Source organism: Panthera uncia, chromosome B4 (assembly GCF_023721935.1).
Source record: "Panthera uncia isolate 11264 chromosome B4, Puncia_PCG_1.0, whole genome shotgun sequence".
Taxonomy (NCBI): domain Eukaryota; kingdom Metazoa; phylum Chordata; class Mammalia; order Carnivora; family Felidae; genus Panthera; species Panthera uncia.
Window position 1 is genome coordinate 130868429 of NC_064809.1, and position 19357 is coordinate 130887785.

At 38.9% G+C, this 19357-nt stretch overlaps 2 protein-coding genes across 2 annotated transcripts in view; one reads left to right on the forward strand and one right to left on the reverse strand.

The window, feature by feature from the left end:
• The window catches only part of SLC25A17 (solute carrier family 25 member 17), a 359412-nt gene that overhangs the window by 306727 nt on the left and 33328 nt on the right, over positions 1-19357 (reverse strand). The gene's annotated exons all lie outside the window — the stretch shown is intronic.
• Positions 1-19357, forward strand: part of EP300 (E1A binding protein p300) — an 83324-nt gene that overhangs the window by 9255 nt on the left and 54712 nt on the right. The window contains exon 2 of the mRNA XM_049627528.1: positions 9210-9847. Within this exon, the coding sequence (XP_049483485.1) occupies positions 9210-9847 (638 nt within the window). The remainder of the gene's footprint in view (positions 1-9209; positions 9848-19357) is intronic.

Sequence of the window (19357 nt, forward strand, 5' to 3'; positions counted from 1 at the left end):
TTTGGGTTCTTCCCATACTTTGGCTATTGTTGATAGTGCTGCTGTAGACAAGGGGGTGCATGTGTCCCTTTGAAACACCTCACCTGTATCCCGTGGATAAATGCCTAGTTGTGCAATTGCTGGGTTGTAGGGTAGTTCTGTTTTTAGTTTTTTGAGGAACCTCCATACTGTTTTCCAGAGTGGCTGCACCAGCTTGCATTCCCAAAATTTTTCTCATTTTAAAGACTGCAGTGTTTTTAAATATCATGCTTCTTCAGCACCCCAAACAGCTGAATTAATAATGTAGGAGTATCCTAAACCAATAAGAATGAGAGATCTTTATGAGCTTGTCAATGTCTAGCCAGACTGTTACCAGATTTTTAAAGTTCTGAAGATTTGGCTTTCGTTTCCCTCCTTACTTTTTAAAATCCTGGGTGCCTCCCCTGTAATAGGGGCTCTGAGCATTCCGATGTCTGCCCACCTTGTCACTCACTTTGCTCCCCCTACTTTGAATTCTTTCAGTTACTGAACTGGCTGAGCTTTGCGTGTTCACAACCTATTCTCTCTCTTTAATTCCACAATTCACCTGTCCAGCTCCTTCTTATCCTCTGGCCTCACCAGTGAGAGGAAAGAAAGGTTTTGAGATCTGGAATGTGCATTTTTTACTTAATTTATTAATGTTTATTTTTGAGAGAGACAGAGACAGTGTGAGCGGGGGAGGGGCAAGAGAGAGGGAGACACAGAATCAGAAGCAGGTTCCAGGCTCCGAGCTGTTAGCACAGAGCCTGACGCGGGGCTTGAACCCATGAACCATTAGAGTATGACCTGAGCTGAAGTTGGACGCTTAACCGACTGAGCCACCCAGGCACCCCAGGATTGTGCGTTTTTTAAAAAGCATTTGAATGCCATAGAGAAAACGAAATGAGAGTCAACGGATGAATTCTGTCTTCTGCGTGGATACTTTAGAGTTGACTAGTTTCAGAACACTATGGGTGTTTTGCTTAATGTGTACAGTTTAAGAGCAGAACTGAGTTTTTATTTGACTTCATTTTATCTGAAGCACAAAAATATGACTGTTTATCCGACAAATGTGTGAGCTTTCTAAATGGGGCGGGGGAAGATGTATAACTAGGAAGAGGTGCTATTTAGTAGAATAGATTTTGAGCCACAATTATTTCAATTTTAAGTTTCACATCCTAGTTAGTAACTTTTTTAAAAAAAGCCTTTTATGCTCGCAGTGCAGTGTGTGGGATTATATTAATAATTCTAATTTTGAAGGTTATGCTTCATTTATATATTTCATGGTGGGTAATAGTTGTCTAATTCCTCATATATTATGGGATCATCTTGATTTTTAGAAAGGGTAAGTATTCATTTTATAAGAGATTATATGGCTAAATCCATATACCAATATAGAAAACACCAAGGGTAACCTACAAAATCAGTATGTAATAAGGAAAGGATGTTTTGACTCAACACCAGTTTCCCACATATTCAGTCCAAATTCATTTTTGTTTAGATTGTTGCATTTCTAATACTTGATCCATTGTATTCTAAACTCATGTATTCTAAACTTTGCAAGTCAGATTTAAATATGTCCTGTCAGTCACATTTGTATCACTGTGTTTAGATTGAATATACACTGAAGGGAAAGAACATTTTACTCGGGGCACCTGGGTGGCTCAGTCAGTTAAGTGCCCGACTTTGGCTCACTCAGGTCATGATCTTGCAGGCTGTAGGTTTGAGCCCCACATCGGGCTCTGTGCTGACCGCTCAGAGCCTGGAGCCTGCTTGGGATTCTGTGTCTCCCTCTCTCTCTGACCCTCCCCCACTCATGCTCTGTCTCTCTCCATCTCTCAAAAAAAATTAAAAGAAGCATTTTACTCCAAGTTACTTTGTATTTGTGCATCATTAAAGGTATATGGGAACTTGTCAACAAGCTATTTGGTAGAAATAGCCCACTAATGGTGTTGATGGGTTGATAATTTTAGTAATCAGGAAATGTCTTACTGGAGATAGTGTGAGTTGATTGACCAGTTGTTTCTGATACTGTTTTGTAATATTTGCCTTAGGATAGTTTAAAAGGTAATAGAATAAATTTCAGATTTATAAATTTCTACTCCTAGAGAAAGGGGGGAATTAAGCAAATATTTACTAGCTTAGTTTAGTATCTAGAAAAGGTCATTGTTGTCTTTTACTTTCTTACCTCCTACTTTACAACTGCACTGAACTGCTCTTCCCTAGCTTGCTAAATAATCTTGTAATATCTACATTCAGTAAATTCTCTCTGAAGCACGGGCACCACTAATACTTCCTTCTTGGAACCTGGTTTCCAGGACAGTATTCCTGGTAGGTGGGCTGGGAATGTTCGGTTTCAACATCTTCTGGTGGTTAAGATCATTGTCCCTTAAATACTTGTTTATCTGATGATCCTCTTCATTGATGTCCAGTGGCATTTCTCATATCACTGAGTACTTCTCTGGATTGTCCATCCGGATAGCTGTACCTCTATATATCCTCTTAGGTTGTCTAACCCCAGAAATTTAGGAGTCATCCTTGTCTTTTTTCTCAACCCATTACCTGTAGTCCAAAAGAGTTCTTTTGTTTGGCTCCTTTGCTGCTTCTGCCCTTTTAGTACTGCTCCAGAATTAACTGCTAGTTTTTATTATTCTCCAGCAGCAGCCTTCTAACCAGTCTCTCTGACTCTAGCTTGTCTGTCTAGTTCATTCTGCATCCTGTTTGCCTGAGTGGGCTTTAATAAATACAAATCTGGGTGCGCCTGGGTGGCTCAGTCGGTTAAGCGTCCGACTTCAGCTCGGGTCACGATCTCGCGGTCCGTGAGTTCGAGCCCCGCGTCGGGCTCTGGGCCGATGGCTCAGAGCCTGGAGCCTGCTTCCGATTCTGTGTCTCCCTCTCTCTCTGCCCCTCCCCCCTTCATGCTCTGTCTCTCTCGGTCTCAAAAATAAATAAACGTTAAAAAAAAAAATTAAAAGAAAAAAATAAATACAAATCTGTTCATATCATATTTTTGCTTAAAATTCTTCAGCACATCAATTTTCTCTTTAGAGTAAAAATCCCAAACTCTTGTTAAAGGACCCTCTAAATTTCTTATGTTTGTTGAACATCTAAATTTTATTCTCCTTATCTGAACTAATCCCTATGAAGGGCAACTTGAGATGGGGGCCTGAGAAGATGACTTATTTGAATCTTTATTTTTTTCCTTTCCTTGAAGGGAAAGAAAGAATTTGTAGAGCTCAGTAAGCGGCATGAAATTGAGGCTGATCAATACTAATCCCAGTGTTCAGTAGGATTTCTTTAAATTGTGACAGTAAATTTTTGATAATTTTTTTCCCCCTTGCATCTTCACACATACCACTTTTAGTTTGGGACTTGCTTTTCTACTAGTTTTAGACCATGGTTTTCATTTGCTGTTTGTGACAAAGTCGTGGCTAAGGACGTGCTCTGGAAGTGATCTTGGCCCTTCCCTCTGGACAGAAGGTTCTGAAATCTCTCACCAAGCATTCAGATTCTCTATCACTTAGCCAGGGACACCAGAATCTTCTGCGTGAGTTTACCTTTCTCAGTAAATACTTGCTAGCCCTAAAAACACAACAGCAACAACAACAAAACTCCATGAGGGAGGTAGAAGTTTTATTATCTTTTGATGGAAGAGGTAACTTGAGCTTGGTAAATGAAGTCAGCTTATAGAATTGGGTTTAAATCCAAGTATTTGGACTCCTTGAGTAGTGCAAAGTTACAGATACTAGTGATAGAACTAATGGCGTTTAGGAATCATAAATGAGAGCTTTGAGGCACAATCAAAATAGCTTAGGAATAATAATAATAGTGATATTAGATGAAATAATAGGGTCCGTTTGATTAGAGGTCAAAGTATATATGACTTTTACATAGTCTTCCACATTTAATCAGTATAGCTGTTGAAAATGTTTTACAAGTAGAGGTAAGAGAACTTTTTATAAATAACCCGGGGGCACCTGGCTGGCTCATAGTGTGACTTTTGATCTCATGGTTGTGAGTTCGAGCCCCACGTTAGTGGTAGAGATTGCTTAAAAAAAAAAAAAAAATTTAAGTTCTAAATACCCAGTCAGATATAAATAATTATAGGATGCAATTTTAGAATTGCTGGTCTGTGAGTATATGCTAGATCCTGTGAGAAATGTAAATATTTATTAAGTGCAACTCTGGTCCTTCAGATATTCATAGTTTGGTAGTAAGATGCGCACAAGTATTTAGCCATAACAAAAGATAGAAGATAGGAAGTGCATAGTTGAGGTTGAGAGCTATCTTGGGAAACAGGAGTATTGGGATCAGTCTTTGAGTTGAAACCTGAGTAATCTCATGTAGTAGTAACTGCAATTTAGGTCTGTTGAAAGTACAGGATTGCCATTAAAAAAAAGAACAATCCTAAACTTTTATTTTCAGGTTCTACCAATGTAAACCCTCCTGTCTGGCTTCACAATGGAGTGTAACTTCGTAACGTGATGTTAAATGTTTTGCACAAACACATAACAACCACATGCAGCAAATTTGACTGTAGTACCGGATTAAATTAAAATCCTTAGGATTCTAGGGCCTAAAGTAAGACTTCCATATTACTTTCTGTTTATTTTTTAGAGAGAGAACACTCGTGTAGGTGGGGGATGGGGGGGGAGCCAGAGAAAGAAAAAATCTTAAGCAGGCTCCATGCTCAGCGGGGATTGATCCCACTACCCTGGGTTCATGACCTGAGCCAAAATCAAGAGTTGGACACTCAACCGACTGAGCCACCCAGTCGCCCCAAGACTTCTGCATTACTGAAGTTGATTTTACTTCCGTGCATTCTGTATATGTCGCTATTATCTACTTCTGAGATTGTTGAAAGGATTAGTGAAAATATACAATTACTGAAGTGCCAAGAAAAATGCTTGACACGTTGAAAGTACCTGATAAAAGTTTCCTCTCATTATTAGAAGACTGCTTTGTCTTCTAATTGGGTAATGATTCCATTGAGTAATAATAATAATAGAGGAAACATTTTCATGGAATTTAATATGTGTCAGGTATTGTTCTAAATACTTTACATATATTAACTTATTTAATCCTCACAAATAACCTATGAAGGTAGGTACTTTCCTGTTTTACAGAAGTGGAAACTAGGCTCTTCTGTGTATACTTGAGAATTCTCTTGTCTAGTTCTCTGAAAAGCTTTTAGGATTTTGATTGACATTGCATTGAATGTGTAATTTTTCTTGTATTATTGCTTTGGCTAGATTCTCTAGTATAGTGTTGAATTAGAAGCATTTGTCATGGTATCTTTGTTTTGTTCTGATGCTAAAGAGACTTTTGATGTTGGTCCTTTAATGCATATTTGCTCTCAGTTTTTAGGTTCTGGAAGACGACTTTTCATCAATTTAAGGAAGTTCCCATCACTTTCTTAATTGCTGTCATTTTTGGGGGAGGTTTTTGGTGTGATTGGGCATTGAATTTTATACAGTGTTCTTCTTACAGCCATTGAGATGAATCTTACATTTTCATTCTCATTTGTTAATAATATGATGAATGGCATTTATAGATACTCTAAGCTTCTAATGCAAACCTGTCCCCCCTAGATTCCTGACATTATCCCAACTTTATCATATTACATTAAAATTTTTATTTTTTTATTTTTTTTAAATTTTTTATGTTTATTTATTATTGAGAGAGAGACACAGAGCATGAACAGGGGAGGGGTAGAGAGAGGGGGGAGACACAGAGTCCAAAGTAGGCTCCAGGCTCTGAGCTGTCAGCACACAGCCCGACGCGGGGCTCGAACTCACAAACTGCGAGATCATGACCTGAGCCGAAGTCGGTCGCCCAACCAACTGAACCACCCAGGCGCCCCTATTTTTATTTTTTTAGAGAGGGAGAGAGACCACGAGTGGGGAAACGGGGGCAGAGAGAGAGAGAGAATCTTCAGCAGATTCTACCCTCAGCACAGAGCCCAGCATAGTGTCCTAATCCATGGCCCTGGGATCATGACCTGAGCCAAAGTCAGGAGTCTGATGCTCAATTGACTAGCCACCCAGGCACCCCTCATTAAATTACATTTTAAAGATGTTAATGAATTTGATTTGTCTGTGTGGTTTTTGTTTTTTGTTGTTGTTGGACTCTTCTATGTTCATGATTTTCTTTTCTTATACTGGCCATGAATGATTTATAGAGTATTCTATTTTATAGAAGTATTTGTAAACAGTTGAATTGTCTTTTACTGAAAGTTCAGTAGGACATGGGGGTAAAAACATTTAGAACTCGTGTTTTCTTTATGGGAAGATTAGCCAATGATTAAGACAGACTGTTTCTTTAATAGTAATAGGATCATTCAGGCTATGTCTCTTTCTTTTAAACTAATTTAAATGGAAAATTTCAACTTAATAGAATAGTGTAAAGGAACTCCCCTGTGCCTTTTCCTTTAAGTTACTGATATTTTTGCACACACATACATACTCCCTCTTTTCTTTTTTTGCTGAAGTGTTTTATACCAAATCCTAGACCAGTCATTTCACCAGAAATACTTCAATATGTATCTCTTAGTTAAAAGGATTTGTTTTAACATAGTAACTATGCTGTTATCACACCCAACAAAATTGATGATTTATTATTACCGACAACTCAGCCATATTTTATTTTCCTGATTTTCTTCTTAAAATGTGTGGGTTTTTTGTTTGTTTTTTTGGTTGTTTGTTTTTACATTTGGTTCGCAGGATCCAAATAAGTTATATCTAGTTGCTGGATCTGGTATTTTTCCTTTTGTGTCATTGATTGGTTGCAGAAACTGGGACATTTATCCTATATAATTTCTTTTCAATTAAGGTTTGGTGAATATTTTCTCAGGAACGTATCTATTTTTGGCCCTTGCAGTTTTTTATTACTTTTCTTCAAAGAACCAACTTCTGGGGCACCTGGGTGGCTCAGTCAGTTAAGTGTCCGACCTCAGCTCAGGGATTGTGAGTTCAAGTCCCGCATCGGGCTCTCTGCTGTCAACACAGACCCGACTTTGGAGCCTCTGTCTCCCCTCTCTCTCTGCCGCTCTCCCTCTCAAAATTTAACATTTCAAAAAGAAAAAAAAAAGTGCCCGGGTGGCTCAGTTGGTTGATCGACCGTCCGACTTCAGTTCGAGTCATGATCTCTCAGCTGGCTCTGTGCCGACAGCTTGGAGCCTGGAGCCTGCTTCTGATTCTGTATCTCCCTCTCTGTCTGCCCACCCCTGTCCCCTGCTTGAGCTCTTTCTCTCAAAAACAAACATTAAAACAAACAACCTCTGGTTTTGTTGGTACCCTCTCAGCTGTCTGTTTTTCTCTTCCATTGATAATTGCTTTTATCTTTGATCATCTTGCTATTAATTTTTTTCTAACATAACTTGGCTACTTACTACTTTTTAGCTTTATTTTAAGTTTTGAAATGTATTTTATTATTAATGTTTCTTTTGTGATTTCCTCTTTACCTTCCCACTACATGTATATATATATATACTTTAAAATTTTCTAAATGAGCACAGATCATTTTTGTTTTTTCCTATACACTATAACTAAACTGATGATGGGATATTTCCTTGTATACTCCAGGGGGAAAGTAGAATGCAAAATTGTTCGTAAAATATGTATGATCTTAGTTTTGTGAATTATGTAAATGGAAACAATGAAGGAAATATACCCATATATTAAGCAGTTGTCTTTCAGTAGTGATACATTAGGGAAGTTTTATTTGAAACCTTATTTGTATTCCAAAACACCTAAGACACATTTTGTTTTTATGATGGTGGAGCACAAAATGATTTTTCAAAAGGAAAGAATAATACTATAGAAGTCTGGACTCTGAATCATGCCCTGAGATCCTGGGGTGTGATTCAGGGCAATTAAAATAAGACCAGATGCTTAAGTGTGTTGGGACATTAGGCAGAGAGTTGGTATATAGGTGGTGAGACTGTCCTTCCCAGAGAGTTACAGTCTGGATGCAGCAGTGGGGTAAGGGGTCCTGATAGGAAGAGATAGCAGCGGGGGAAGAGACGCACATACACACAGATAATTTCAGTGCCATGATAGGATGCTGTAAGAACAAGAAGGGCACATAGAGGAAGAGTTGTGCTTAGAAACCACGATTAATTGAACCAAGTAGGTCATTATCAAGTGGTATCTTCTCTTCAAGGGATGGACTATTTTTTGATAGTATAATCAGTTGTAGATTCAAGTATATCTAATTATTAGATACCCAATAATGCCTTGTTAATGTGAAAACTACTTAGAGAATCAAGAGGAAAGAAAATTCAAAACACCTCCTATGTATATTGAGTTAATACTGTTAGTCCACAGATCAACCAGGGACAATTTTTACTTTTCAGGGGACATTTGGTAATCTCTGGAGACATTTTTGGTTGTCACAAAATGTAAGGGGTACTCCTGGCATTGAGAGAGACCACAGATCTGCTGAGTATCTTACGATGCACAGGACAATTCCCCTTTTCCTCCACAACAAAGAGTATCCAGCCCAAAATGTTTAATAGTTCCAAGATTGAGAAACCCTGGGTTAATCCATAATTTGCATCCTCTTTTTAGTGGGGGTGGTTTGTATGTTGAAAGAGCTAGAGGCATGGTTTTTGTATCTTACTCTAGCTAGATTTTGACCAAGGAAAACTAATCTGTAGGCTGACGTCAGGTGAAAGTGAATTCATTCAGATCAAGGAATTGGTTTGTGGCAGGCACTGTGATAGGCACTGGGTAAAGAGTGGCAGACAGCCCATGTCTTCATGGAGCTCACTTCGAACGTTATGCAAATGGTGAATCTTTTGTATTCATTGTCTTTGTTATTATAACATTAAACTTCTTTTTCATTCTGTACTTAGTTTGGTTATTTTAACCTTTTCTAAGGAATTCTAGAATATTAAACAATTATATACTTTGTTTTCATGACTATCGGTACAAACCCAGCAACTCACATAATGGGTGTTGTTCTAAGATTTAATCCTTTTTTCCTTGGCCTTTAGGTACAGTTCGGAAGTGTTTAAACCAAATATTCTCTAATTTTTAAATACGTACGTAACAATTTTTTTTTAGCGTAATGTGAAAAACCTCAATACAAATGGATAGTATCCCATGGAGTGAGGTTTAGAAATACTTAATGCTTACCAAGAGCAAAAACATAGAGCAATTTGTAATTTTGGTCAAACTTTAACCTTTATCTTTTTTCTTCACTTCTAGATTTTGGCTCTCTCTTTGACTTGGAGCATGACTTACCAGATGAATTAATCAACTCTACAGAATTGGGACTAACCAATGGTGGTGATATTAGTCAGCTTCAGACAAGTCTTGGCATAGTTCAAGATGCAGCCTCTAAACATAAACAACTGTCAGAATTGCTACGGTCTGGCAGTTCCCCTAACCTCAATATGGGGGTTGGTGGCCCAGGCCAAGGCATGGCCAGCCAGGCCCAACAGAACAGTCCTGGATTAGGTTTGATAAATAGCATGGTCAAAAGCCCAATGGCACAGGCAGGCTTGACTTCTCCCAACATGGGAATGGGCACTAGTGGACCAAATCAGGGTCCTACGCCATCTGCAGCAGGCATGATGAACAGTCCAGTAAATCAACCTACCATGGGAATGAACACAGGGATGAATGCTGGCATGAATCCTGGAATGCTGAATGCAGGCAATGGACAGGGGATGATGCCCAATCAAGTCATGAACGGTTCAATTGGAGCAGGCCGAGGGCGACCTAATATGCCGTACCCAAACCCAGGCATGGGAAATGCTGGCAATTTAATGACTGAGCCACTACAGCAAGGCTCTCCTCAGATGGGAGGACAAACAGGATTGAGGGGCCCCCAGCCTCTTAAGGTAAGTACATTTTTGGTTTGTATGCACTATCAGTATGTTTTTGATTATCCCAATGATGGAGGGAGGGCTTGAGGTCAGTTACTCACTTATCTTTACTATTCATGTTTAGTCTTCTTACGTGGTGTACCATTTCCCATGGATGCCAAGGATCTATGTTGTGATGAATTTTTTCTTTAAATTTTTTAACGTTTATTTATTTTTGAGACAGCATGAACAGGGGAGGGGCAGAGAGAGAGGGAGACACAGAATCTGAAACAGGCTCCAGGCTCTGAGCTGTCAGCACAGAGCCTGACAACGGGGCTCGAACCCACGAACTGTGAGATCATGACCTGAGCCAAAGTCGGACGTTTAACCGACTGAGCCACCCAGGTGCCCCATGTTGTCATGAATTTTATGAAGCTCTTACATTAATTTTAAGTAAAATAATTATTTACAGCTCAGGGGTATTGTATAATAATACTTCAGTTCTAAATGATTGTTAGCTAATTCCTGTTTTCTCAATATTAGAATAAATATTAGAATATTTTCACAAATACCAGAATATTTTCATATCCTTTCTTTTTAATTTTTTTTAAGTTTTATTTTATTTTGAGAGAGAGAGAGAGCATGAGCAGAGTAGGGGCACAAAGAGAGAGGGAAAGAATCCCAAGCAGGCCCCATGCTGTCTGTGCAGAGCCAGACCTGGGGCTTGAACCCACAAACAAATCATGACCTGAGATGAAACTGAGAGTCAGATGCTTAACCGACTGAGCCACCCTGGCACCCTGTGTTTTCATCTCATTTCTAAGCCTGCTTTAGCCTGCATAGCCTCCTTATGTAGTTTGGGGCTGCTTTGGTGGCTCAGTTGATTAAGCAGTTGACTCTTGATTTTGGCTTAGGTCATAATCTCTGGGTCGTGAGATCAAGCCCCTTGTAGGGTTCTGCTCTGAGTGTGGAGCCTGCTTAAGATTCTTTGTCCCTTCCCCGCGCTCACATGCTCTCAAAAAACCAACTAACCAAGCAAATAAATAAAAATAGTTTTGAGCCAGCTGGCTTTATATTGTCTTCAGATAGACATCACTTACTTCCACTGCTTCGAATGTCCTTGGTTTTCAAGAGATACCCTAAAAGATTTATTAAACGTTACTTTTCCTTGTTAGTTGATGGATGTTAAGGTGCATTAGTTTACTGTGAAGCCTCAACTGACATTCCAGGTGTCCAGTTAACCTGATTTTGGCCATTGTTTGAAAGGGTTTTCTTTAAAAAGCCTACTTTTTTTTTTAGCTTTATTAAGTAGAGCAGGCTAAATACATTTTGTAAAACTTTTTAAATGTGTTCTTTATATATAGAATTTATATAAGCATATATTTGTTGCTTATTCCTTCATATTTTTCCTGCATTTTTATTTATTTTTTCTTGAAGTGGTATCACACTACAGTTGCCAGCACCTGGTATGTGGCTGGTAAATATTTGTTGAATGAAAGAGATGGTTTTGCTTGGAAGGGGATATTGGGGATAGGCAAGATTTTCACAAGGAGTTGGGAGCAAGCTTTCACTGTAAAAGGAATAACTGAGCAGGCATTGGGACTTCTGTGTTCCTGAAAATTGTGATGAGATGAGAGAGAGTTCAGGGGTGAATTGGGAATGGGGAGACTGAGGTCATGTTAGATATGTGAAAGCCCCCCCCCCTTTTTTTTTTTGCTATACAGTACAGAATACTGACCTCTTAGGGAAATTCCTACCTCCTCTGTAGATTATCCCTTTTTGATGCTTTCATGTTGCTGTGTCGATATGGTTTAGAGTATTTGGAGTGAAAACCAGAAGCAAGAAGGTAAAATGTTTATTAGATACCTCTTCTAGGTTCTAGAACATAGTTGTGAGGAGTCCTTACCCTCCATTATTGTTATACTCCAGTGGGGAGAGGTGGTGTGACAGACTAAACCTTCACTGATTGATCAAATATTTACTGCATCCCAGCTTTGGTGCTCCAGATAGAGCAGTGATTAAACTTACTTCATAGATCTTACTTTTTTATTAGTATGTAATAAGTTGTAAGTTTATAGTATTCTAAGTATTGCTATGAAGAAAAATTTAAAAAGGAAGGTCTCAGGGGCTCCTGGCTGCCTCAGTCCGTAGAACGTGCAACTCTTTTTTTTTTTTTTTTTTTTTTTAATTTTATTTATTTTTGAGAGAGAGAGAGAGAGAGACCGAGCCCGAGTTGGGGAGGGGTGGAGAGAGAGGGAGACACAGAATGTGAAGTAGGCTCCAGGCTCTCAGCTGTCAGCACAGAGCCTGAAGCGGGGCTTGAACTCAAGAACTGTGAGATCATGACCTGAGCCGAAGTTGGACACTTAACTGAGCCACCTAGGCTCCCAGAACGTGCATCTTGATCTCGGGGTTGTAAGTTCGAGCCCCACTTTGGGTGTATAGATAAGTTAAAAATAAAATCTTTAGAAGCAAAGAAAAAAATGGAAAGACTCATTGGGATTGGGGCACTATTCTATTTAAAATCTAAATCACAATTTCTTACATCAGCATTGTTTCAGGGACTGGATATATAGCAGTGTACAAAAGAGACAAAAATTCCTGTCCTTGTGGAGCTTCTGTTTTCCTGGGGTGGAGGAATTGAAATATAAAAATTCTATTATTAAAATATTTTGTTATTTAAATGAGCCCCATCTAGTTACCTGGGTGGCTCAGTGGCTTAGGCATCCAACTTTTGATCTCAGCTCAGGTCTTGATCTTAGGGTTGTGAGTTCAAGCCCCATGCTGGACTCTGTGCTGAGCATAAAGCCTACTTAAAACAGTGATAATAATAGGGGCACCTGGGTGGCTCAGTCACTTGAGCATCCAACTCTTGATTTCAGCTCAGGTCTCGATCCCAGGATTGTGGGATCAAGCCCACGTGGGGCTCTGCTGTATGTGGAGCCTGCTTAAGATTCTCTCTCTTTCTCCCTCTGCTGCTCTCCTCCACTCGCTCTCTTGCGCACTCTCTCCCTCTTAAAAAGTATTTAAAAACCAATAAGAATTAAATAAATGAATCGCGCTTATATTTTGTAAGTTGATATTTGTCAAGCACTTAGCACAGTGCATAAGAACCCTAAATGTTTATTTAGCAAATGAGTTTTGGCGAATTGTGGAGGTTTAGGATGAGATACCCAGTTAATACACAGATTAGTATACAAGTATAATATAAAATGTACTTTTATAAAATGAGTTTTCTCTTTATGGCGGGAAAAAAGCCCTTTCTATATTTTCCTATTGAAGATTAAAATAAATGCAAGTCAAGGCATTAAAATTGTTGGCTAGCAATTCCCCTTCCATGGGACCAGGTCCTAAAATTACCTCAAAGGGTCAATTATATTCATTACATTTCTTCCAAAATTCCTAAGAGTTCCAGTGATATTTAAGAATCAGGAATTAAGGAGGCTTTCAGTGAGACTTAAAGATTTGAACCCTGTTGGCAAATGGCAGTGGTTTTTTTATACAGTTCTTTTTATGGATGAATCTGTGGTTCAGAGTGTGCAGGCAGGTTGTGACATTACTACTTACAACATTCTTCCAAAAATCTGGCAAACTGGTTTATGGAAGGAAACTTGGATCATACACCCTTTTAACGTAGCCTTTGATTTTGCAGTTAGCATAAAATAAAGACAAATGTTGTCAGGAGGGTTCAGTGAGGGGCAGAATAGTGCACATTTTTTTTTGAACCATACTACCTGGATTAGAATCTGGGCTGTTAACATAAGCATCCTCCTCTTCTGCTGCATATTGGCAAAGCTTGGTGAAGTCATTTCACTCTCTAATAATTTCACAAAATTATATCTGCCTCCTCAAAAATGCTGGTGACAAAAGAAGTAAACTTTGAAAATCTTTTCCCTAATAGCTACCTTCTGTGTATGAAGAAAGGTCAAGTTAATAAAAGCATCATAGTTAATGGTGTGGACTGTGGAGCTTTGCTGCCTGTGTTAAAAATGAACTCAGTCACTCACAGAGTAAGCTATATTACCATGGGCAAGTTGCTTATTGTACTTCAGTTCTCCCACCTATAGAACGGAAATAATAAGAGTGAATGTAACCTACCTCATGGGATTGTCAGGGAACTATAAACGATTAGTAGAAGTAAGCCCTTTGTGAAGGGTGTGTAGTAAGGACGTACTTGTAGAGTGGTAATAGTGGTAGCAAGTGCTTAGTATTATTGTAGTTTCCATTTTGTGATGTTCTTTTTTTTTAAATTTTTTTTTTTAACGTTTATTTATTTTTGAGACAGAGAGAGACAGAGCATGAACGGGGGAGGGTCAGAGAGAGAGGGAGACACAGAATCTGAAACAGGCTCCAGGCTCTGAGCAGTCAGCACAGAGCCCGACACGGGGCTTGAACTCACGGACCGCGAGATCGTGACGACTGAGCCACCCAGGCGCCCCTAGTGATGTTCTTAAAAACATTTTTGTGGGGGAGGGGGAGAAATCAAATCGAGATCATGTAATCTTGTAATGGAGAAGCTGTAATCTTCTAGAGACGTAGAATCTTGTAATCATGTAATCGAGAAGCTGTAATCTTCTAGAGACGTAGCTCTATAAGATTATAGAGCTATAGATTAAGATTATAGACGGCTATAAGGGGAGATGAAACAACCCCATGAAATGGCTGTTGGCTGGAGGGAATGCCCACCAGTAGAGACTTCAGGGGATTAATATTCTATAAATTTGACAGAAAATTAACTTTCTTTGGAAATGAGGACTTTTTATTCAGGAAGTGTTCATTAACATTCTGGAGGGTTTTTTTTTGTTTTGTTTTTGTTTTTTTTCCCTTAGAAAATAAAAAAAAAACCTGTTCTCTGAAAGCGCTTGTTACAGTTAAAGAGACAAGATCCAGAATATTATCAAATAGCAACATCAGACAGTATAATTGTATCTAAATTAGTGTTAGGCCCCAAAAGCTAAGGAGCTACTACTGAATGTTAATAGGTATTTAATATGTGTTAGGGTCATTAGTTCCTAACATCAACCCTATGATTTTATTCCCATTATACAGGTTAGGAGACAAATCAGGGAGTGGGTATTACAGAGAACTCTTGTCTTTCTGAAATAAAAGTGCATGTTATTTATCACTGTAGTATAATGTCATTCTATTATTAACGATTCCTGTATTGATAAAACATCCACAGCTAAAAACAGATACGATGCTTTTATGTTTCTTACAGCAGCAGTCACCTCCTCACTTGCTTGTAACCTTACATAGGGGTGATCATTGCTAGACTAAGACATGTGAGAGCGGGAACCATACCTGTTTTGTCTAATTCTGCCTTAGTGATACAGACACAACCTTGGAACATCTTTATGTACTACTTTTAGTTCTTATTCTGTAGTCCTAGATCTGGGAGATGACAAATCCTACCCTCCTTTTCTGTGACTCTGGTTACCTCACATGCTATGAAGACATGTGTTACTTGCTATCTGGATAGATTCATAGCCAAAATTTATATGCTTTGTGACTAATGAAATTCGTATTTTAAAACAACAACTCTGAACTTCATTTAAATGGATACTAGCCTTGGGGCGCCTAAGTGGCTCAGTCTGTTGAGCATCCGACTTCAGCTCAGGCCATGATCTTGAAGTCCATGAGTTTAAGCCCCGCATCAGGCTCTGTGCTGACAGCTCAGAGCCTGGAGCCTGCTTCAGATTCTGTCTCCCTACCTCTCAGCCCCTCCCCTGCTCACGCTCTGTCTCTCTGTGTCTCAAAAATAAATAAAAACATTTAAAAAAATTTTTTTAAATGAGTATTAGCCTTGGGAATAACTCCCCTTTTCTTTCTTTTCTCTTCAAAAAAAATTTGGGGTGGGGGGTGGTGTGCCTGGCTGGCTCAGAAGAGCACGCAACTTGATCTTGGGGTCATGAGTTCAAGCCCCACATTGGGTATAGAGATGACTTAAATAAATAAAAAACTTAAATTTTAAAAAAATTTTTGAGGAGGTAGGAGCAGTAATGTCATTTTTGGAGCTCTTCTTTTAAAATTAAGATCAGGTTGTGATGGTTTTTGGCATATGATATTAAAGCGTATTTAACCTATGAAGTTTTAAAGTAAGAGCAGTGATTGAACTTGGATTGGCAAGGAATGAAGCAGGTAGGAAGGACCAGTTGGGCAGCGCCTATTAAGCGTAAGGCAAGGAGAAAGGATCCATGTTGAGAGAAAGATTGTCTTAAATACTGTCGTCTGATGGGTTTTAGAAACCCAAATTTACAATCTAGATGGATACAGTTTTAGGTATGCAGTATCAGTTAAACTAAGGTATTAGTATAAGAGTAATGGGAAGAAATAAAGAAAAATAATGTTTAGGATTTGGTGTAGGTTCTGAGAGATCCCTAGTCCTCCTTGTTTATCATTGTACCCTCAGTGATTAACTTGATGTCTGGCATATAACTTGTATACAGGTACATAACATGGGCATTTATCAACTCCAGTAGATAGTAGGAAATGTCTGAATGTAGTTCAATTTTGTTTTTATTATTTGATGAATTTTGGAGTCACCTGCATGGTATTTATTGGTTTGTGTTACTGTAGTGCCTGCAAGTCTTATTAAAGGAGTTTTTCCCCCTATATTAAATATTCCCAAATAGTTATATTCTTTATATGAGGTACCACTTTTTATTTTTCCTATTTATTTGCCAGTGATTGCCGCTCTCAGGTATCTTTTTGTATTCCTGTGCTCTGTAAGTTTCTGCTTTTAATATACTGAAAATTTAGAAACAACCTGTAGAGTGAGATTTTTTTTTTTTTTTTTTTTAAGAAAGAAAGGCTAATCCCCTGAGGTGCTTTTTGTTCTAGTTGCCCAGAGCTGTTATAGCTAGCTTCCTGGTCTCCTGGTCCTCTGCATTTTGAGTTTAGTTATCTGTATCCTTGTGATGCAGGTAGGTGGTGAGTAGTTGGACACCTGGATCACATTAGGTATAGAGAAGGGGAACAAGATCAAGTAACGGACTACAGTGTAGCAGAAATTAAGTGCAGTATATTCCCTTCCTGTTATATTTGGTGGGGGAGTACTGGAGGTTGGGGAGAGTGAAAGGGTGAGGATAGGGAGATTGGTTGTATTTTATCTAACACTGGCAGAACTCTGATGAAGATGGCAAAACCAAAAAAGACTGAGAGCCTTTGTTGGTCAGGGTGTCGAGAAGTGTCAGGAATGATTGCTGCCAGCTGACCAGTGGTCAGTGCAGTCTCTCTGTTTGAGGCCATAGTCCACTTTGGAGTTCCTAGCTAAGGCATCGTGATTGAGAAAGTAAACAATGTCAGGAACTGGTTGAAACTCAGTTGGTGTGAGCAGGTAAGGCAGTGTCTGTGTGAACAAACATGAAGGACCACATTCTCCTCTGATCTATTTGAGTAGAGACATACTTATTAAGAGACCTCAAAACAGCCTGCAGATCCCAGTATTTTATTTATTTATGTAAATAATGGACTCCTAAAAGCTTAATTTATTGTCTGTTGGTCTTTTATGGTCTGTCTTGCAGATTCTGTGTTAGAATGGCTTTCGTTTTATGTCTATCATGAATTTCCACGCTAATAGGAAACACAGTTAAGTGAACTGTAACTCTCCCAGATACAGGCTCGTGTATTATTGGAACTATAGTAGTATGAATGTTAGTACTGGAAAAGCATCTGTAGCCCCCACACCTGCAGCCACACATGAAACTACCAAAAGAAACCTGAACTTGGGTTTAAACCTGTTTCTGTATTTCATCGTCCCTACAGTCTTTTTGGCCAGATTCACTTAAGAAATTCCAGTTATTGAAGACTCAAGCAGTAAGTTTTTTACTCTGGATGCTTCCCATTCAGGCTGCTCCAAACCTTGCCACTTCTTTCAGGCTCAATTCCTGAGTTACTGAACTCCATCCTAGTCTCTGATCTCATCTGGAAACTGTAAATGTTCTCGAATTTTTCTTTATTTTGCCTCTTCACTATAGGCAAACCTTGGAACTGATAAAGATGTCATATTCGTATAAATTTGCCAGAGAATAGGTACTGCATATGGCTGAAAGAACAGTTTTATTTACAGGGGCTTATGTGTTTATTTTATGACTTTTATATTTCTGTTTCCCTGAGTCAAGGGGCTCCTTTTGTTGATCAGATTTAGGACAATGGGGTTACAAAGAGAAATGAACTAAGTTCTTTCCCCTACTGTGCAGAGTCTTGGGGGATAGGAGAGGCAGGCATTTTATTTTATCATCTGTGTTGTGTTATAAAGAAAGGCACAAACATTTATGTCAGGGTAGAAAAAGAGTTCTTTAGCTCTCTAGGACTATAGACAGATGTTTCATAGAGATGGTAGCTTTTGAAATGTATCTTTATGTAAGGCAACAAAAAGAAAAATTGGACTGCCTCTTTGTGAACTTAGTATTTTATTTCTTTTACACGTTATCGTTCAGGAGTCAAACAGGAAGGGAGGGTGTGCCACTGTCTAGTTATAGGGAAAAGGAAAATCTTTAAAGCAAATGCTAGAGATTCAAGAAGCAAGCTGCTCCTCAGATTTGCAAGTTAGTTGGTACAGGATACAGTAGGACACCATGGATAGATAGGCCTCATGGAGATCATGAAGGCTCTGGGTAGAAAATAGAATAGACAGAAGGCGAGGAAACCTGTTGGACACAGTCTACACAAGCCGTGATTGAGGGGCTTGAATTAAGACAGTGACAGTGGACTGGGAGCAGTTGTAGGGTGTGTGTGTGTGTGTGTGTGTGTGTGTGTGTGTGTGTGTGTGTGTGTTTAGAGATAGAATTTGAAGGCTCCCCTGGTAGAATTGGATCTAGCTGAGAGGGATGAAAATCTAGTATGACTCCTTTTAATTGGGCAGTAGCGGTAGTTTCCCTAGTTTTCTGAGAGCTTTGCTATATGTTTTAGTAGGTGGTGTTTGACTTACAGTGGTTTCTTATATGGAAGGATTGTAAGTTTTATCGTTGCTATCTGTAAAACATTTGGCTTCTGAATAATTAATACTCTGTTCTTTAATAACTGTCCAGCACTCCAGGTTGACTTTCATAAATACAGACAAAAACCTCCTTTCTTAAGTATATAGGGGTTAACAAAGAAATTTAAATTACTTCAAGATCCAAGCAGGTAATTTAATGAATAAAGCAGCTAGGTTTTTTAAATTTATTTTTTTATTCTTTTTGAGGGAGAGCATGCGAGCTGGGGAGAGCAGCAGAGGGTGAGGGTGAGAGAGAGTCTTAAGCAGGCTCCACGCTCAGCATGGAGTCCAGTGCAGGGCTTGATCCCACTATCCTGGGATCGTGACCTACGCCAAAATTAAGAGTCAGACACATAACCCACTGAGCCACCCAGGCGCCTCAAAGCTGCTAGGTTTAAGACAGCAAGGAATGATATGGACTCTGAAGTTTACATGTTGTCTAAAGGATTCAGATTCAGAAAGTTTCAAAATCACTCTGCCGCTGTGTTCCTAAATGAAAATTATCCCCTGAACTATCAGTTTGCTACCTTTTATGTAAACAAAATGCTGGAACAAGCATTCAGATGCTT